At 41.9% G+C, this 20,950-nt stretch overlaps 1 protein-coding gene across 2 annotated transcripts in view; it reads left to right on the top strand.

Annotated features, from left to right (window-relative positions):
• The window catches only part of GNS (glucosamine (N-acetyl)-6-sulfatase), a 52,491-nt gene that overhangs the window by 25,068 nt on the left and 6,473 nt on the right, over positions 1–20,950 (top strand). For both annotated transcript variants that reach the window (XR_007129205.1, XM_047739444.1), the window contains exons 10-12: positions 415–516; positions 19,073–19,180; positions 20,121–20,231. Coding sequence is in view for 1 of the 2 variants with exons in the window: in XM_047739444.1 (XP_047595400.1) it covers positions 415–516; positions 19,073–19,180; positions 20,121–20,231 (321 nt within the window). In the remaining variant the exon portion in view is untranslated. The remainder of the gene's footprint in view (positions 1–414; positions 517–19,072; positions 19,181–20,120; positions 20,232–20,950) is intronic.

Here is a 20,950-nt window from a genome sequence, read left to right as displayed (position 1 = left end):
GTCAAGATTCTGTTTGAAATCAAATTTAGTGAACTGTAGAAATACATGTTGTAAACACTTTGTATAAAATAGCACAACATTTTCTCATGATTCATCAGACTTTGGGCAGTCCCAAAGAAGTTACGAAAAATGTTTTGAAAAATGTTTTTTGCTCAATAGTGGTGTGGGTTGAATAGATACATAAGTTCCCAGGGGCATGTATTACAAGTCTTAGAAACCTTTATGTTTCATTTTTTTTAATTATTATAATTATATGAATCAATGAGTAAGATCTCAGCAAGTCTGGGCTGTACAAAAGATAATAGCAAATGCTGTTTGTCTCATGGGTGGGTGGGGGAAGAGCTGTATGATAGAAAAGGAAAACCAGACCAACTGTGTTCTAAATTGCTTGTTTTTCTTCCCTCATTCTCATAGATGCTCGTTGCCAACATTGACTTGGGTCCTACTATTTTGGATATTGCTGGATATAACCCGAATAAGACACAGATGGATGGGATGTCTTTATTGCCCATTTTGGTGAGTATGAAGCCCTCAATCGGGCCTGAGCCAAGACTCTGAAATAAATTCCAGGTTGTACAGATTTAGAATTAAAAATTTAAATCTTAAATCAAACTGTGAAATTTGGAGAATGAGGAATAGAATTTTTCTCTTCTCTCTGGTGGGAAGGAGCTTCTAAAAGACCAATTGGACCACTTATAAACAGATCTGTATCCTCCCTTCTTCCCCTCTCCCCCTCCCAAAAACCCATCATAAACAAAGTGAGGACAGATAAGAAATTAGGAAAATATTTGCAACATATGTGAAAAAGGGTTCATGGTCCCAACAGGTGAGTTCTTCACCATAGTAGATGGGTTTTTAGAAAGATTAATATCCCAGTAGAAAAATGGGCAAAAGAAGGAACTAATCAACTCATGGAGGAATTAGAAATGTCTACAGTAAGTGCAAAAAAGATTGCTCTGGTGCTGATCAAAGAAATGCTTAACCATAGGAGGTCTTTATTGCCTACAGAACTGGCAAAGATTAAAAAGATTTATACCTGAGTATTTGCAGAAGTCTGAGAAAATGAAAACTACTTAGACTGGGTTCATAAACATGCAGTCAGTATGAGCTGTCAGGAGGCTAATTTGACAAGACCTTTCACTTCAGAATACATACCTTAAGGGACACCTTGCTGGCTCAGTCAGTAGAGAATATGACTTGATTCTGAGGTTGTGAGTTCAAGCTCCACTCTGGGGGTAGCTTACTTAAAAATAACATCTTAGGGGCACTTGGGTGTCTCAATTCGTTAAGCAGCCAGCTCTTGATTTCGGCTCAGGTTATGATCTCAGGGTCCTGGGATTGAGCCCGACCTTAGCCTCCCTGCTCAGTGAGGAGTTTGCTTCAGGATTCACTCTCTCCCTCTGCCCCTCACTCTGCTCTTTCTCTAAAATCTTTTCAAAAAATAAATTTTTTAAAAAAATAGAATACACAGGAAGTATTTGTGTGTATGGTACACACTAAGGATCTGTGGAACGATCAATATTAAATCGGAAGAATCAGTGTTAAAATATGTTAGTCATTTATGGTAACTCATTATAGGTGACTATTAATCATTGATTTGTCTGAGTCTGTTACAGTTTATTCCTAGGTAATATGTGCTTCATTTAAGAGAATACATGTCACTCACATAAGTTATGAAACCTGAGAAATACCCAGGAACTCATCATCCCATTTAAGAACTCATATATTCCCACTACTGGTGCATCTACCTATATGCTTCTCCCCATCCTACCTATCTGTCCCTTGCCTGCCCCTTAGCTGTGATCATATTCCTGGATTTCATGGTTATCATTCTCTGGATTTTTTTTTTTTTTTTTTTTAGTAATTATCATGTACGTATCCTTAAACAAGATACCTTAGTTTTGATACTTTTTTTGGCACTTAAAAAAAAAAAAAACACCTGAATGTAATCTGGGACTTTTACCAATTCAGCATTGTTTCCAAACTGATACACGTTGTTCACATATGCCTAATACTCCATTGTATGAACACATCAAAACTTCGTTATCTGTTTTTTTATTAGTCAGTAGATTGTTCTCTTGTGCTAGTTTTGTTTTAGGAACAATGATGTTGGGTGCCTGGGTGGCTTAGTCTTTAAGTGTCTGCTTCTTATAGATCCCAGGGTCCTGGGATCGAGTCCCACATGAGGCTGCCTGCTCAGCAGGAGTCGGCTTCTCCCTGCCCCCCACCCCCCTACTTGCGCCCTCTCTCTCCTGCTCCACTCTCTCTCAAATTTTAAAAATCTTTAAAAACAAAAAAAAAAACAAAAAAACAGTGCTGTTAGTTGATATTTATACCTGTGTTCCAGTGAACATGTATATATACCAATACAGGAACTGCACATTGTTCATTTCTATAAATATTGCCAAGTTATTTTTATAAAATGTCATTATCTTACATTCCCACCAGCAATGTATGAGAATTCCCTTTGTTCTATAAGAAACTGTCAGACAACTTAATTTTTGCCAATCTGGTGGATAGAAAAGACCAAAATTGTATTTGGTCCTGCTTTGCATTTCCTTGTTTATTAGTGAAATGAATCATTTTTAACAGTTTTAATTCCCTTAATTCATACAATTCACTAAGGTTGATAGTAAGTTCAGTAGTTTTTGGTGTATGCAGAGTTGTGCCTCCATACCGTGATCTAAATTTAGAACCTTTTCATCACCCCAAAAAGAAACCCCAGATCCACTAGCAGTCTCTTCCCCATTGCTCCCTCTCTCAGCACCAGGCAAGCACTGATCTACTTTCTAGTGCTATAGATTTGTCTGTGTGGACGTTTTGTATAAATAGAATCATGTATATGTGGGCTCTTGTGACTGGCTTCTTACACTGAGTATAAAGTTTTCAGAAATCATCCTCTTTGTAACAGGTATCAGTATTTCATACCTTTTCATTACCAAATAATATTCCACGGTATGGATATTCCACATTTGTTTATCCATTCCTCAGCTGATAGGTTGTTTTCCCTTTTGGCTATTACGAATAATGCAGCTGTGGACATCTTGTGTACAAGTGTTTGTGCAGACGAATGTTTTCAGTTCTCTTGAGTACATACCTATTTTCCTAGGAATAGAATTACTGGGTTGTGTGGTGACTTATGTTTAATCTCTAGAGGAACTACGAGACTGTTTCTAAAGCAACTGTACCATTTTACATATTCCCATCAGCAGTGTACAAGGGTTTGAAGTTTTCCACATCCTTGCCAGCACTTGCTGTTAACGGTCTTTTTATTACATTGTAGCAGTATGAAGTGGTATCTTACTGTGGTTTTGATATATGCATTCCCCTAACGACTGATGATGTTGAACATCTTGTGTGTTTATTGGACATTTGTGTATCTTCTTTGGAGATATGTCTGTTTAGATCCTTTGCCCATTTTTTAATTTGTTTTTTGGGGCTTTTTTAAAGATTTTATTTATTTGAGGGGCACCTGGGTAACTCAGTTAAGCATCTACCTTTGGCTCAGGTCATGATCCTGGGGTCCTAAAATCGAACCCCACATCAGGCCCCCTGCTCAGCGGGGAATCTGTTTCTCCCTCTCCCCCATCCCTGCTCACTCCCTCTCTCTGTCTCAATCTCGTGAGTGCTCTGTGTCTCTTTAATACATAAAATCCTTTTTCTTTTCTTTCTTTCTTTTTTTTTTTTTTTTAAAACACAAGCACTCTGTAACTTTCGTTGGGACAGGACCCTCCCCACTTTCAAAACCGCGTGCACCATTAACTGTGCGGCGGCCACATAAATAAAATCTTTAAAAAAGAGAGGTTTTGAAAAAGCACGTACCTCGGGGAGAGAGAGAGCCAGCACACAAGCTCATGGAAGGGGCGGGGCAAGGAGGGAGCCCTATGTGGGGCTTGATCCCAGGACCACAAGATAATGACCTAAACTGAAGACAGACAGACTGAGCCACCCAGGTGCCCCTTAATTGAGTTTTTGACGAGTGAATCGGTTTTTCATGCCTTTTGTGTTGCTTCCCTTGTGAAATACCTTTTTGCCCATCACATTCTCCCTGTCTGTGACTTGTCTTTCCTTTACATAAGATTTGAGAACACAGGAGTTAAATGTATAAATCGTCTCTTTTATGGTTAGTATTCTTTGTGTCTTGCTTATAAAATTGCTTGGAACCTTGGATCAAAAAACAGTTCTCCTGGGTTTTCTTAGAATAGTTTTTGTACTTCTGCCTCTTACATAAAAGTCCTTGATATACGTAGATTTGATTTTCTGGTATGGTATGAGTCAGGGATCCAATTTCATTTTTTTTCTCTATATATACTCAGATGTCTTTTCTGTTCCACAGATCTCTCTATCCTTGTAACAGTATCATTTTGTTTTGTTATAAAGCTGTGTAATTAAATCTTTGTAAAGGCAGACCTCTCTGCCCTTGTGGGGACCATAGCTACCACTCTTTATGTAAACTTTAGAACAGCTTTGAAGATTAACTGAAAATTCATGTTGGATTTTTGGTTGGAATTGCATTGAATCTATAGATCCAGTAAGAGGAAATTTTACATCTTTTAACGTTCTCGCACAAACTTTATACTATGTGCCTCGTTTATTTCTTTTTTTTTTTTTAAAAGATTTTATTTATTTATTTGACAGAGAGAAATCACAAGTAGGCAGAGAGGCAGGCAGAGAGAGAGGAGGAAGCAGGCTCCCTGCTGAGCAGAAAGCCCGATGTGGGGCTCGAACCCAGGACCTGGGATCATGACCTGAGCCGAAGGCAGCGGCTTAACCCACTGAGCCACCCAGGCGCCCCTGCCTCGTTTATTTCTAGTTAGGAAAAAAGTCTTCACTGTGGGGGTGAAATTATTTGCAGCATACACAGTTGATCCTTTAACAACATGGGTGTGAGTTGTGTGGGTCCACTTACACACAGATTTTTTTTTTTTTTATAAACATGGGAAAATTTTTTGGAGATTTGCAACAATTTTTAAAAACTAGCAGATGAGGGGCGCCTGGGTGGCTCAGTGGATTAAGCCGCTGCCTTCGGCTCAGGTCATGATCTCAGGGTCCTGGGATCGAGTCCCGCATCGGGCTCTCTGCTCAGCAGGGTGCCTGCTTCCCTCTCTCTCTCTCTCTCTCTGCCTGCCTCTCCGTCTACTTGTGATCTCTCTGTCAAATAAATAAATAAAATCTTTTAAAAAATTCCAACTGAGTAAAGTAAAAGATCAAATTGGCTTCATTCAGTGATTGATTATTTGGGCAGCATCTCATCTGGTAATAGAAAAGAGCTCCACCAAACCCAAAAATGAAAGGTTTTAAAGGCAGAAAGGGGGGCGCCCGGGTGGCTCAGTTGGTTAAGCGACTGCCTTCGGCTCAGGTTATGATCCCAGAGTCCCAGGATCCAGTCCTGCATCAGGCTCCCAGCTCCACAGGGAGTCTGCTTCTCCCTCTTGCCTTCTCCCCTCTTATGTTCTCTCTCACTTTCTCTCTCTCTCAAATTAAAAAAAAAAAATCTTAAAGGCAGAAAAAAATTATTAGCAAAGAATGCATTGTTTCAAGCAAGATCGCCCTCCTAAGTGGAATGGAAGGGCCCAGTGGGCAGATTACCTCACTAGTACTGACCAGATAATCTAGATTGACTGATTAAAGTTAAGCTGATGGGAGGCAGCTTTTGTCCATCCTTTTTTGGTATTCATAGATTGTGATATCTTTTGCTTAATTTCTGTGATATTCACAAGCCATGACTTCAGGTTCAAAATCTTTTAAGTCTGTCACTCCTTTTTTGACATTCCAGTCTTGAGGGAGGTCATTGCTTGATGGTTAGTGGCTGTGAACACACACGTAAAAGCAGGAAGTTAATTATTATTGTGAACAGGATAATCCCTGTTTGTAGTCCCCAAGACCTAGACCAATCAAAATCAGTCACCGAAAGACCCCGCTGAAGGAGTCACCTTTTTGAGCCAAGAGGTTTGTTCAGCTGAGTTGCAGTTCCCCAGAAGCGTTACTCCGGCAGCAGCGGTTGGTGTCGGCCGTAGCTCAGACACCTTCATGCTCAGCCAAAATACAATCGGGGGCCGCTCTGTTAACAAGAACAACTTCGAAGAGGGAATCTAAGGATCTTTTTTGGAAAGTTCTTGTCTTAGTGGCTTCTGCAGTATTTTTGAGTTAAGGTTTCTAATCATACTCTAATTTGCATTTCCTGAGAACCAGAGAAGTATGCCCCTGCAAAAGGAGCTTATTCCTGAGTCATGAGTGTCTCCTAATAATTTCTTTGTGACTTGATATATAAATCCAAGAGAGTCAACCAGTTGAGGTATCATTGTTCATTGTGGAAAGTTAGGGGCACAGCTAACCTAAGGCATTGCCCAGCCATTGCCAGCTAGCTAGGTATTCACAGGCCCAAGGGGAGTGGTAACCACAGACAAAGACAAACCCTGTCAGGGTGCAGACCATCTCCATTAAAGTGGTCATATTAATGGATTCATTCACAGAGTTTGCTGCATTTACCCATTCAAGCCAGAGGTCAGTTAGGTTTTCAGCACAGATGGGAAGAAAATCTAACTTGAAATAGGGTCATTCTAAATGACTTGCAAAGATGTGTGCTGCTGGTGAGATCTTTGAGTGAAAAGGGACAGGTCTGACCTACACAATCATGAGAGCTTGGGGGTGCAGGTGTACCAAGATTTACATAGATACTTGTGTCTGATTAGGCACCTAGCAGTTATAAATGGAGAAAGGTAAAAGGCACAGGATGTTCTAGCCCTAAGAGTTGAACTTGGTATACAAGGTTTTTTAAGGAGGAGGGGGTAGTAGCATTGTAGTGATTGGGAAGAGGAGAAATTGGTCACAGGGAAGACCAGGGGATCTCTAGCCTTTTGGATAGATCAGACTCTTTGATGACAAATCCAGCAGTCTGAAAGGTTACCTTCCTTAGCACTGGCCGGGAGATAATAGATCGAGGGTGTTACCTTTCCAGGCCAAGACCAGAGTGAAGGAAAGAAGAAGGAAAAAAGTTTTCATGTTAGTTAAAGTATGAAGTCTTGATCCAGGGGGAAGCAGTCTACTTTGAAGTCACCTGCTTCTTGGCCTCATCACTTTGATTTGGCGATTTCCGATGTCTGGACGGGACCGATGTCAGGTGGAGCCTTCTTTAGCTGTAAGGTGTTTACCCAGGGCTCAGTGCCTTCTAGTTGGGCAGTAGAATCAGTAGTCAGGAGCCACTTGTCAAGGTCTTTTCAATAGGTTCGAAGGCTACTTTCTTATGATGTTTCCAGAATACTCAATCACCAGGCTCTAGACCATGACTAGCAGGATCCTTTGAATTGGGAACCAGGAAAGCTTCACTAACCTATTGATGATAGGCTTTAGCATAAAACATTAAAAGACTTACAGTAGCTAGTCAGACCAAGTTGAAACAACAAGGGACCAGCAGAAAGCTGTATACCAATAGACCTTGGTCTACCAGTGACTATCTCATGTGGAGTATGTTTGTTTCCCTAAGAGGGCTGCCGTGAATAGTCAGCAAGGCCAGAGGCAACATTAATTAACACCTTAGGTCAAAGGAGTACAGCTGTTTCAGTAAGTTAAGAATTTGAGGATCCTATTAGTTCTTTCAACCTTGTCTGATAGGATCAAGGGTGATTGGCTCAGTGATCATTTCAAGAGGTTTTCAAGGCTTTCATTAAGGCTTTTGTGATTTGCTGCGGGAGGTGGATGCCTCAATCACTGGAAATTATAGGAGGTATACCACAAGTGGAAAACATGTTTTCTGTCTCTTTGCTACTGTAAGGCCATCAGCCTTGCAGCAGGGAAGGGCTTCGGCCTATCTGGAAGACATGCATTCAAGAACATATGGGTAACCCCTACCATGCAGTTGTTCAGAGGGACCAGGAGGAGGAGGTTTGAGGCTTCTGGGAACAAATTTCATTTTCCTAAGATTGCAGACCTGACAGGTCAGACATTTAGATGCAAATGAGGCGGCAGGAGCAGAAAGAGCTCCCAGGAGGTTAGTCTACTTGCAGAAGTATTGGGTCAATTCTGAATTGAGATTTTAAGCTGTGTTTGGAGTTTACAGAGATATGTCTTTTCCTAAAGTTAAATTCACGGAGGCTTCTCCTACACCTGCAGCTTTATGGTGGCTGGAATAGGCTGTAGCAGCGGAATCAAAGTTGTATGCTGTAACAGGCAGTGACAGGCCTGTGTTCATTGCCCTATTCTCGCAGGAGCATCTCCACAGCTTGGTTATCTCTTTTGTGCACAGATGAGGTGAAAGGGTTGGGTTTGGTAACTCTAGGGCACGTGAATCTTCTAGTGCTTATTTTTGTCTTAAAAGCGACTGCTCATGTTTATCTTCCCATGCAAGGGGTTCAGGGACTGAAATTTTAGTAAATTCATAGAGTGGGGAACCAACAGAGAAAAATTAGAAACCCATTGTGTGTAACAGCCAGCTAGGTTAGAAATCCACAAAGCTGTGCTCAACTTAATCCTTTTTCGAAATAACTGAATTCTTTAGTGCTTAATTATGACCTGGGTAATCAACAGTGTCTAGAAATAATTGTGATTTTTTTCCTCAGAGACTTTATGTCCCTTTTCGGTGAACCACTGCAACAAGTATATCAAATCCTTTGTGGACACCTCTTTGGTAACTGAGCATAGAAAGAGACAGTCTGCATATCACAGGATGGATTTCCCAGGGAACTGGAGGATAATGAAATCTTGGTGGAGTACATGGGGATGATAAGGGACAGGGACCTTGATGAATCCTTGAGGCCTGACTGTCCAAATATATTATTGATTGTTCCAAGTAAAAGAAATTGATATTGGCTGTTGAAGTCCACAGAGATGCTGAAAAATGCCGAACAAGTCTACAACAGAAAACCATTTGAGTTTGGTAGAACTTGTGACAAAAGGGTGCCTGGGTTCGGAACAGTGGAGAATAACTTGTTAATAGCTCTCAGGTCCTGGACAAGTTGCTTTCCCATCCCATTATGTTTCCAGACTGGCAAATACTGCATGTTGGGAGGGCTGGAACAGGAAATGATTAACCCCTGGGCAAGGTGTAGGGCCTTATATGGCCTCATGCCTTAATAGATATTAGGGCAATACAGAAGTAGGTTTAGTTCTGTCTGTCGGAATTTCTATAGGCTCTGTACTTGTTATTCCCCCAATGTCAGAATTGGAAGTAGCCCACAGATTTTTCAGGCATCTCAGTTAAATTAGGGAATTTCTGTTGGAATTACCTCTCATCTCTATCAAAGACCAATCATAAAGAATATAAGATCAGGGATGCCTGGGTGGCTCAGTTGGCTAAGCATCTTACTTCGGCTGGAGTCATGATTTTGGGGTCCTGGGATCAAGCCCCGTGTTGGGCTCTCTGCTAGGTGGGGCCCTATTTCCCTTCTCTCTCCACCTGCTTCTCTGCCTACTTGTGATCTCTTTCTCTCTGTGTGTGTCAAATAAATAAATCTTTAAAACAAAATGTAAGTTCAGGTTGGTCAGGAAATTCTAAGGTGAAGTCACAAATGTGAAGCAAAATATATTAGCCATTTTAATTTAGAAAGGAGATCTCTACCTAATAAATTGGGGCTGTATCACAGAGCAAAAAAGGAGGCTTTAGTAAAATGCCCCGTAGTCATTTGTACTGGTCGAGCTAGAAATTCTGTCAGAGCTTTACTAGATACCCCTGGTATATAAACCTTCTTTCTACTCTGAGGGATCTGCTGTCCTGTGAGAGTGGGGTTTATTATTTTTTTTTAAAGATTTTATTTATTTATTTGACAGATCACAAGCAGGCAGAGAGGCAGGCAGAGAGAGAGGAGGAAGCAGGCTCCCTGCTGAGCAGAGAGCCCAATGCGGGGCTCGATCCCAGGACTCCGAGATCATGACCTGAGCCGAAGGCAGCGGCTTAACCCACTGAGCCACCCAGGCGCCCCTATTTTTTTTTAAGATTTTATGTATTTCAGAGCATGCATGCAAGCAAGGGGAGGGGCAGAGGGAGAGAGAGAGAATCTGAAGCAGACTTTGTGCTGAGCACAGTTTGATGGGGGGGCTCAGTCCCATGGCCCTGAGATCATAACTTGAGCCAAAATCAAGAGTCGGGCATGCTTAACCAACTAAGCCACCCAGGTGCCCAAGAGTGCAGTTTAAAGTAGAAAGTGTGTAGCCCTGGTATCTACTAGAATTTAGCAAAATGCTTGATTAATTTTACTTTCCCCTTGGACGTTTACGGTACTATTGATAGCAGTTTTACTGGAAGGTTCCTTGGAGCCCTGTTAGTTTTGGAGATGGCCCATATGGGAGCTCTTCCTTGGGGGCATCGAGGAATTTGTGTAGGACCTTTGAGGACAGTTTCTCTGAAGTGCACCAGTTGATTACAAATGAGAAAATGGACCCTGGGCCAGCCATTTGATGACGGACTTCAAGGAGGGTATGATCTGGGAGACCCAGTAAGGCCATTAGTGTGGCGGACCTTTGTTTATGATTTTGGTTCAAGTCCTCTCAGAGTGTTTGACTGTGGTCACAAGTTCAGTCAAGCCAGTGGCCTCTCATCCTATGTTCTGCCTTTTTATTAACCCACTTATCTCAAGAAATAATCCATTTGCAAATAGGGCAGCTTGAACAGGTTGTATGGAATCTGGAGTGCCATAGTAAGAACACTTCCAAACAGCCTTGGGATTCTGCCACAGATTCATCTTTTATTTCCATGTTTGGATAATAGAGCAATCTGTGCAGGCAGGGAAGACTCAGAATGGCTTTTTTTTTTTATTTTTATTTTTTTTAAGATTTTATTTATCTGACAGAGAGAGATCACAAGTGGGCAGACAGGCAAGCAGAGAGAGAGAGAGGAGGAAGCAGGCTCCCCGCAGAGCAGAGAGCCCGATGTGGGACTCGATCCCAGGACCCTGAGATCATGACCTGAGCTGAAGGCAGAGGCTTAACCACTGAACCACCCAGGCGCCCCCAGAATGGCTTTTTAAAATATCAGTTGATTTATTTCCAAATTTTCATAGTCTATAAGAGGACTTCGTTGGTGATTGAGGATCTTGACTCTCATCCTTGGGATTATGCCATTCTGCTTCCCAAATCCATTTTTGGCCTTCACGAGGTTCTACCAACATGTGTACAAGCTGGTAAAGATCTGGCAGCCTGGGGTCATAGGCACTCGTAAGGATTCTAAACTCTTCAGAAAACTCAAGGCTTTTCCGTAGGTTTAGGAAATTCTTTAGCTATGGCCCCTAGTTTGGTCTTTGACCAAGGAGTGAAATAAATCTGAGAAGGATCACTTGCAGCATCAGGTGATTTTATTATTAAAGGTAACAGTTTAATAGTCTCTTCAGAGTGGAAAGGTAATTTTGACAGAATGAATAAAACATGGGACACCTGGGTGGTTCAGTCGGTTAAGCATCTGCCTTCGGCTCAGGTCATGATCCAGGGACCTGGGATCAAGCCCCACCAGGGAGTCTGCTTCTCCCTGTTCAGCTCCCCCTGCTGTGTTCTCTCTGTGTCAAATAAATAAAACCCTTTAAAAAATTAGTAAAACATGAGTACTCACATAAAGGAGGACAGAGAGGAGCGAGGAGTCAAGTCAGTCCTATCGTCCATTATTTTAGGTGCCTCTGTGTCTTTAATTTCTCCTCGGTCTTTTTGAAATGAATCTTCTAGTGAGGCTATTTTGGAATATTGAAGCCTTTTGGAAACCTCTGTATACCAATTAAAATAGGTATCCCATTCTTTCCATTTTAATTCAGGAACCCTTACTTTCAAATACATTTCTTTTTTTTAATTGAAGTATGGTTGATGTACAATATTATATTAGTTTCATGTGTACAACATAGTGTTCAACATTTGTATACAATACAAAGTGATCACCACAGTTCATCTGGCTACCCTCCATCACCGTACAAAGTTACTGCATTATTAACTGTATTCCCTGTGTTGCACATTGCATCTGTGCGGCATCAGCATCTGTGTGTCTTATTTATTTAATAACTGGTAGTTTGTACCTTTTTATCGCCTTCCCCTATTTTGCCCACCCCCTCATGATCCTCCTGTCTGACAGCCACCAGATTGTTCTCTGTATCTGAGTCTGCTTCTGTTTTGTTCATTTGATTTTTCTAGATTCTACATGTAAGTGAAGTCATGGTATTTGTCCTTCACTGATTTATTTCCTTTAGGATAATACCCTCTTAAGTCCATCCATGTTGTCTCAAATGGCAAGATTTCATTCTTTTTGATGGCTGAGTAGTAGTCCATTGTATATATACACCACAGGTTCTTTATCCATTTGTCAGTGAACACTTAGGTTGCTTTCATATCTTGGTGTTTGTAAATACTCCAGTGCACATAGGGGGCGCATACATCTTTCCAAATGGTCTTTTCATTTTCTTCACATAAATACCCTGTATTGGGATTACTGGATCATAGGGTAGTTCTGTCTTTAACTTTTGAGGAACCTCCATACTGTTTAACATAGTGGCTGCACCATTTTGCATTCCCACCAAAAGTGCACGGAAATTCCGCTTTCTATACATCCTCACCAACACTTGTTATTTCTTGTCTTTTGAACATTGGCCATTCTGATAAGTGTGTGGTGATCTCATTGTGGTTTTCACTTGAATTTCCTGATGATGAGTGATGTGAGCATCTTTCATGTGCCTTGGCCATCTATATGTCATCTTCGCAGAAATGTCTGCTTAGGTCCTTACCCACTTTTTAATTGGACTTTTTTTTTTTTGAGACACACACAGTGAGAGAGGGAACACCAGCAGGGAGACGGGGAGAGGGAGAAACAGGCTTCCCGCCTAGCAGGGAGCCTGATGAGGGGCTCAGTCCCAGAACCCTGGGATCATGACCTGAGCCAAAGGCAGGCGCTTAATGACTGAGCCACCCAGGCGTCCCTTTAATTGGACTTTTTAAAGTACTGAGTTGTGTGAGGTCTATTTTGGACATTGACCCTTTATCAGTTATATCATTTAGTAGGTTGCCTTTTCATTTTGTTGCTTCCTTCACTGTGCAAAAGCTTTCTAGTTTCACGTGGTCCCACTTGTTTTTGCCTTGTTGCCCTTGCCTGAGGAGACAGGCCCAAAAAAATATTCCTGTTTTCCTGTAAGAGTTTTATGCTTCTGGTTTAAGTCTTTGATCAGTTTTGAGCTTATTTTTGTGTATGGTATAAAAAAAAGTACTCCAGTTTCATTCTTTGGCATGTAGCTGTCTACTTCTCCTAGACCATTTATTAAAGAGACTGTCTTGGGGCACCTGGGTGGCATTGTCGGTTGAGTGTCTGACTCTTGGTTTTGGCTCAGGTGATGGTCTCGGGATTGTGGGATTGGGCCCCACGTAAGGCTTTGAGCTCAGTGTGGCATCTGCTTGAGAATTTTCTCTTTCCCTCTCCCTCTGTCCCTCCCCTGCTCTCTCTTTCTAAAATAAGTCTTTAAAAAAGACCATCTTTTCCCAATTGCATGTTCTTGCCTCCTTTGTCAAATATTAATTGACCGTATAAGCATGGGTTTGTTTCTGGACTCTATTCTGTGCCACTGACCTGTGTGTGTGTTTTTGTGCCAGTAGAGACTGCACTGAATCGTGGATTCCTTTGAGTAGTATGGACATTTAACAATATTAAGTCTTCCGGTTTCTTGAGTGTGGTGTATCTTTCCATTTATTTGTGTCATCTTTGATTTCTTTCATCCTTGTCTTTTTTTTTTTTTTTTAAAGATTTTATTTATTTATTTGACAGAGAGAGATCACAAGTAGGTAGATAGGCAGGCAGAGAGAGAGAGGGGAGAAAGCAGGCTCCCTGCCAAGCAGAGAGCCCGATGCGGGACTCGATCCCAGGACCCTGAGATCATGACCTGAGCCGAAGGCAGAGGCTTAACCCACTTAGCCACCCAGGCGCCCACTTTCATCCTTGTCTTAACGGTTTTCAGAGTACAGGTCTTTCGCCTGCTTGGTTAAATCATTCCTAAGTACTCTTTTTGCTGCAATTGTACATGTGATTGCTTTCTTTCTCTTTCTCATGGTAAATTATTAGTATATTGAAAGACAACCAGTTAATGTATATTAATTTTGTATCTGGCAACTTTATTGAATTCATTTATCCTAATAGTTTCTTGGTGGAATCTTTTAGAGTTTTCTATATATAGTTATCTTGTTGCCTGCAAATAGCGTTTTACTTCTCTTCTAGTTTGGACACCTTTTATTTCTTGTGCTTGTCTGATGTGACTAGAACTTCCAATCCTATGTTGAATAAAAGTGGCAAAAGTAGGCATCGTAGTCTTCTTGTTCCTAGTCTTAGGAGAAAAGCTTTCAGCTTATCACCATTGACTATGATGTTAGCTGTGGTTTTGTCGTATGTGGCCTTTATTATGTTGAAGAATGTTCCCTAAATATCCACTTTAAGTTTTTTTTATAAATGAATGTTGAATCTCATCAAATGCTTTTTCTACATCTACTGAGCTGACCATTTAAAGATTTTATTTAGGGAGAGAGGATGAGTAGTGGTGGGGAGGGGCAGAGGGAAGGAGAGACCAGACTCCCTGCTGAGCAAGGAGCCCGATGCAGGACTTGCTCCTAGGACCCCAAGATCATGACCTGAGCCAGAGGCGGACATTTAACCAACTGAGCCACCCAGGTGCCCCTGATTTTTCTATTAATGTGGTATATCATATTGATTGACTTGTATCCTTGCATCCATGGAATAAATCTTACTTGATGGCATATGATCTTTTTTAATGTATTGTTTAGTTCAGTGTACTGACATTTTGTTGAGGATTTTTGCATCTGGGTTCATTAAGGATATTGGCCTATAATTTGTGTGTATGGTATCTTTGTCTGGTTTTGGTATCCAGGTAGTGCCAGCCTTCTAGAATGACAAGTCTGGAAGCATTCCTTCCTCTTTGATTTTTGGAATAGTTTCAGAGGGATACATATTAATTCTTCTTTGTTAGAATTCATCTGTGAAGGCTGGTCTTGCACTTTTGTTTGGTGGGAGTTTTTTGATTACTGATTCAGTTTCGTTACTAGTAACAGGTCAATTTAGATTTCCTGCTTCTTGATTCAGTCTTAGAAAATTGTATGTTCCTAGGGATTTACCCGTTTCTTGTAAGTTGTCCCTTTCCATGTAACTTCTCTTTCACTTCTGATTTTATTTAGTCTCTGTTTTTTTCTTGGTAAGTCGGACTAAACATTTATCAATTTTATCTTTCCAAAGAACCAGGTTTTCTTTAAAGATTTTATTTACTTGATAGAGAGCAAGCAAGAAAAAGTATGCAGAGAGGCAAGCAGAGGGAGAGGGGAAGCAAACTCCCTACTCAGCAGGGAGCCCAACTCGGGGATTCAATCCCAGGATCCCAAGCGGAAGGCAGACACTTAACCATTTGAGCCATCAGGTACCCCAAAGAACCAGCTTTTAGTTTCGCTGATCTTTTCTGTTGTTTTTTAGTCTCAGTTTCATTTATTTGTGCTCTGATCTTTTTATTTCCTTTAGTCTACTAACTTTGGGCTTTGTTCATTTTTTAGTTTCTTTATAAAGGTGTAAAGTTGAGATTTTTCTAGATTCTTGAGGTGGGCCTGTATCACTATAAACTTTTTTTTTAAACTTTTATATATATATATATATATATATATATATATATATATATACTTTTATAAACTTTTTTTTAGAAAAAAACCTCTTTTTTTCTTTTTTAAAGATTTTACTTATTTGAGAGAGCAAGCAGTGGGTGAGGGAAGTAGACTCCCTGCTGAACAAGGAGCCTGATGCAGGGCTCCATCCCATTACCCGGGGACCATGACCTGAGCCCAAGGCAGACGCGTAACTGACTGAACCACCTAGGCACCCCTAAACTTCCCTTAAAATTGTTTTTGCTGTGTCTTCTATGTTTTGAACTGTTGTGCTCCCATTTGCATTTGTCTTGGGGTATTTTTTTTCTCTTATTTGTTGACCCGTTGGTTGTTTAATTGCATGCTGCTCTTAGCCTGCATGTGTGTTTCTTCCAGTTTTTGTTTTGTTTAGTTTTGTTTTTTTAAGGTTTTTGTCTTGGCTCTTTTCTTTGAAACCTATTGTCTCATTTTTCCTCTCAGTTTAAATATATTTGTTTCTACGTATTAAGTACATCAGTTACATCTCCTGGTATTAAAGAAGTGGCTTTATGCCAAAGGCATCCTAGGGGACCCAGTAGTGCCAACTCCCTAGGTCACCCAAGCCATGTGTCCCGGGGATGTCCATGTGGGGTGTGCACACCCTCCTGTCCTGGCTGGGTTGTGGTTGGTGTGGACTCCCCGGCGTGCAGGGGCAGTTCTCCGGTGCGGCGGCTGCAGTAGCTCCAGTGCTGCTCGCTGCGAAGTCCAGCTGCAGCTGTTGCAGGAACGCTCCTGTGCAGAGCTGCTCCCCCCACCCCGCCGCAGGTGCATTCATGCCAGGCAAAGCCTCCCACTGTGTGTGGCACAGCAAGAGGTCACTTGGGAAGGTTCTGGTGCTGTCTGAGCTGTGTGCCAGGTGTGCCAGGGTCAAGTGTGTTTCCTAACTCAGGGATCTGGTCTACTTGTCCCCATTAAGGCCCATTTTAACTCTGGACTGTTTTTAGTAAGATTTTGCCACTTTTGTAGATACTTCTAACTTCAGGAACCATAGTTTTTAGATACAAAGTATACAAGTGTGCCAGTACACTAGACTTAATTAGCTAAGACTTTGGATTTCTCAGTGCCAATCTAAGTAGCTAAAAGGGATGTGCCACTGGGTTGGGGGTTGGTGTTTTACAGTGTACCTTTGTTGCACAGAAATTTTCTTGAAGTTGGTGGGTGACCAAATGTCCATGTAACCAATCTCATGACCAGTTTCCTATCATAAGAGTCGTCTTAAGGACAACAGGCACTGTAAGATACTCATGTCCACTCATTTTTGTGGCTTTTTGGCTTCCAAAATCCTCATTAGCAATAGCTTTTATGTACACAAAAGATGACAAATAAATTATGTGCCTTTCTCTGCTCGGCAGGGAGCCTGCTTCCTCCTCTCTCTCTGCCTGTCTCTCTGCCTACTTGTGAGCTCTGTCAAATTTAAAAAAAAAAAAAAAAAAAAAAAATGTGCCTTAACATACTAGTAGTAACTAAGAAAGGTTTACTGGGACTGGCCAAGAGAAGGCTGTGTGTACCACCAGCAATTCCCAGCATGGACTAAACCAGCAAATTCCAGCAAATAGGGACTGTGGACTGAAAGAGGTTCCAAATAACTGGGAATTGCAAATTGAACCAAGGGCTGGGGAACTGGGTTCTGAATGGAACATTCTGCCAGCTGAAGGTGACTAAGTCCTGGACTGGAAAGCCAATTACACTAGGATCACAATTTGGAACCTCAGAAATGGTGAAAGGACCATGAACTCAAAAATGCGTTTGTGAGGGGGTAAGGGGGCACCTGGTTGAGCATCTGATTCTTGATCTCAGATTGGGTTGTTTTTGTTTTTGTTTTTTTAAGATTTTATTTTTTTATTTGACAGAGATCACAAGTAGGCAGAGAGAGGAAGGGAAGCAGGCTCCCTGCCGAGCAGAGAGCCCGATGTGAGGCTCGATCCCAGGACCCTGGGATCATGACCCGAACCAAAGGCAGAAGCTTTAACCCACTGAGCCACCCAGGCGCCCCTCAGCTTGGGTCTTGATCTAGGGTTGTGAGTTCAAGCCTCAAGTCCATGCCCAGCATGGAACCTACTTTAAAAAAAAAAAAAAAAAATAGGTTTGCAAGTATCATCATTCCCAGGATTCTCATTGTCCCAGTATGCTGTCAGAGGTTTGATTCAGCTCCTGGTGCTGCCATCCAATCTGTTAAAAATCTATTCAGTGATTCATGAATCAGGCAGCAACTCATCTGTGATAGAAGGTAGTAGCCTCTGTAGAGCTGTAGAAAAGGGAAAAGTTTATTAAAGTGGAAAGGGGTGGATATGGAAATTATTAACAAAGAATGCATTGTTTCAGCTAAGGTCACCCTCCCGAGGGGAACAGGAAGGTCTGTGGGGCAGAGTACCTCATTGGTGCTAGCCAGCTAATTCCAAGTTGACTGGTGAAGTTACATTCCTGGAGGATTGATTGCAACTGCAACTAGCTTAGGTGTTAAGTCTTGGTTTGTTGATGTGGAGTTTAGTACAAGTGACTCCATTTTGGGCCTCCCCTCTCCTTTTTACCACCACAAGCCAGACTGTGATTAGTAAGCCTGTAGACCATTTTAGGAGCGCATTCTAACCTGATCTCCCTATCCTCCATCTCTTGACTCCATCTCTAAATTCTGCCACTAGGATGATTTTTCTAAAGCACAGCCTTGATTTTATTCTAATGACCACCCTTTCTCTCCATTCCTTATCTAAAAGCTGGATTTTGGGAAACCATGCTCATATTGTTGTTTAGATCCAAAACTTCCTTTCACTACTTTAACCTTATTCCTTTCACCATTTGTGTTCCTGTCTTAAACTCTCCCATTTCAAGTGCTGTTGCTTCTTTCCTTTCACTCCACTAATGCACAGTGAAGAATAAGTGAGTTCTATATGTATGGTATCTTCATTCCAACCATGAACTTAGAACCTGTTATAGTCCTTAGCACACTAGCCTTTTTTAATATTTAATTTTTAGCTTTGTGTGTATTTGGCTATAAATTTCTTCATCAGATAGGTTTAGAAGAATTTAATGTTTTATAGGGAACACATGTTGGGAGGGGGGGTAGAGCAAAGGAGAGGAACCCAAGTGGACTTCACGCTGAACATGAACCCAATACAGGGCTTGATCCCACGACCCCACGATCAGACCTGAGTTAGATATTTGGCCAACTGCCCCAGCCAGGTGTCCCTAGAAGAATTCTTAAGAGTGTATAGTTTCCATTTCCAACCTGCTTCACAGAGGTATTAATGCTCAAAGCATTTTCTATCATCTGTAAGTGCTCTGAAATACCAAACATGATAGAAGCCTTCATCTGCATCAGGTTTTCCCATTCTCTGCAGCTACTGAATGAATAGTCCAATTCGTTTTGACCTGCCGCTCCCCTTTAGCAGAATAGAACTCTGTGATCCTAATGACAGTCTGTACGCCTCACAGAAACCACTTTTGCTCTTTCTTCCAGAAAGGTGCCAGCAATCTGACTTGGCGATCAGATGTCTTGGTGGAATATCAAGGAGAAGGCCGTAATGTCACCGACCCAACCTGTCCTTTGCTGAGTCCTGGAGTATCTGTGAGTAGTAGCTTGAGTTGGCTTAGACAGTTTTCTTACCAGTAGCACAGCAAGGCATTGGCTTAAATGTGTCAAGTATTAAAACCCTTAATCTGAGTCTTGGTCCTCTTTCACTTGACTTTGTCACTTGACTAGAAATTAGTAGACCAGACAAATTTAGTAATCCTGAAAATGATGTTTCTGACCTATTGTCAGAATGTGCACCTTGAATTCTTCAGTTTTCCTAACCAGCACATGTATCTACCCATATTCTTTTTCATTCCCCTTCTTGTTTTCCTCCCCTTCCCAATAGTGGTACCATTGTTTATGGGGGAGGTTAGCAGCAGCTCTCAGAAGAGATACGGGGTCACCACAGTTATATGTAACTGCCATCATAAGTGTCTTGCTTGGTGGCAGTCAGGCTGGTCATGAAGGTGGTGGGAGCAATGTTGGCCTCACTTTGGATGATGCAAAATAGGAAAGTCAACTCCAGAGAGAAGCCCGATACCAAAGTGTAAGGAAGTCGGTAAGGACAACATGAAAACATTAAGTTATCTGCAGCTGATTCCACAGAGCTCGCTTGAGCCTTTTTCTCCAACCTGTTAAGATGACAGTTCCTGATAGACCTTAGACGTGACTCCTAGGAGATTGATTTCGTCTCCTTAGCATCTATCCCATCCATTTTCCAGTTGCTCACTACAACACATTCTTGTCATGAGATTAGCAGACGGTGATGGCAAGAGTCTGTAAGCAGAACTAGCACAAACATCCTTCCTTAATCAAGTGAGCCGCAAGTAAGGAACAAAGCCCCACATCTACCTTTGATTTACTTCTCTGTGGAAAGTTCCCTAATTTCTATCCAGTGGTAGGTCTGGCTTGAGCCAACTTGGTTGACCCTGTAGGTAGGTGGTATTTGTTCCTACAGAACTCTCCTGATCTGACTTTCTGAATATCCCTACAGCAATGTTTCCCAGACTGTGTCTGTGAAGATGCTTACAATAACACCTACGCCTGTGTGAGGACCTTGTCGGCTCAGTGGAATTTACAGTATTGTGAGTTCGATGACCAGGAGGTAAGAAGGCCCTCTGTCTCCCCCACCCCCTTGCGTGCTAGTGCCGATGCTCTGCTGGCTGGTCGAGGTAGCAGAAGAGTAACAATTCCAAGGCCATTTCCTAAGGAAGATAGGTTTCTTATCTGTACTTCTACTAAGGCTTCCTTCAGTTCAGAAAATAGAGGGGTGCCTGGGAGGCTCAGTCAGTTAAGTGTCTGACTCTTGTTTTGGCCCAGGTTGCGAGCTCAGGGTCCTGAGACTGGGCCCCACACTCAGCACAGAGTCTGCTGGGAACTTTCTCTCCCTCCTCCTCTGCCCTCCCCCAACTCATGTGTGCTTGCTCTCTCTAATCTTAAAAAAAAACAAAAAAACCAAAAAACAGAATTCCACAAAGCCATACTGCATTTCTCTAACTGTGCCCTTTCTGGATGGGCTCTTCTGCACCCCTAGCACCACTCACACACACTGTAAAGGCACCGTCCACTTGTTCAGATTGCTGCGTGCCTGCTCTGTTTGCTTCCCTGCTAGTTTGGGGCCACAGTAAGACACCTCAACTTCTGTGGAGGTAAAAGGAGTTGGGACATTTGCCAGAAGGCTAACAACCAGCTTGTTCAGAAACTTTGGTTCCCACAACAGCCTAGCCCAGAGCTGCTCAAATAGATGAGCAGTGGGCAATCAAAGGCAAAACCAGAGGCGCCATCCTTGTGAGAAGGTGGCTTGTAGCACCCAGAGACCTGTAT

The sequence above is a fragment of the Lutra lutra genome, chromosome 8, assembly GCF_902655055.1.
Source record: "Lutra lutra chromosome 8, mLutLut1.2, whole genome shotgun sequence".
NCBI classification, from domain to species: domain Eukaryota; kingdom Metazoa; phylum Chordata; class Mammalia; order Carnivora; family Mustelidae; genus Lutra; species Lutra lutra.
Note: the sequence above shows the minus strand (reverse complement) of the source record. Positions and strands in the feature narration are given on the sequence as shown.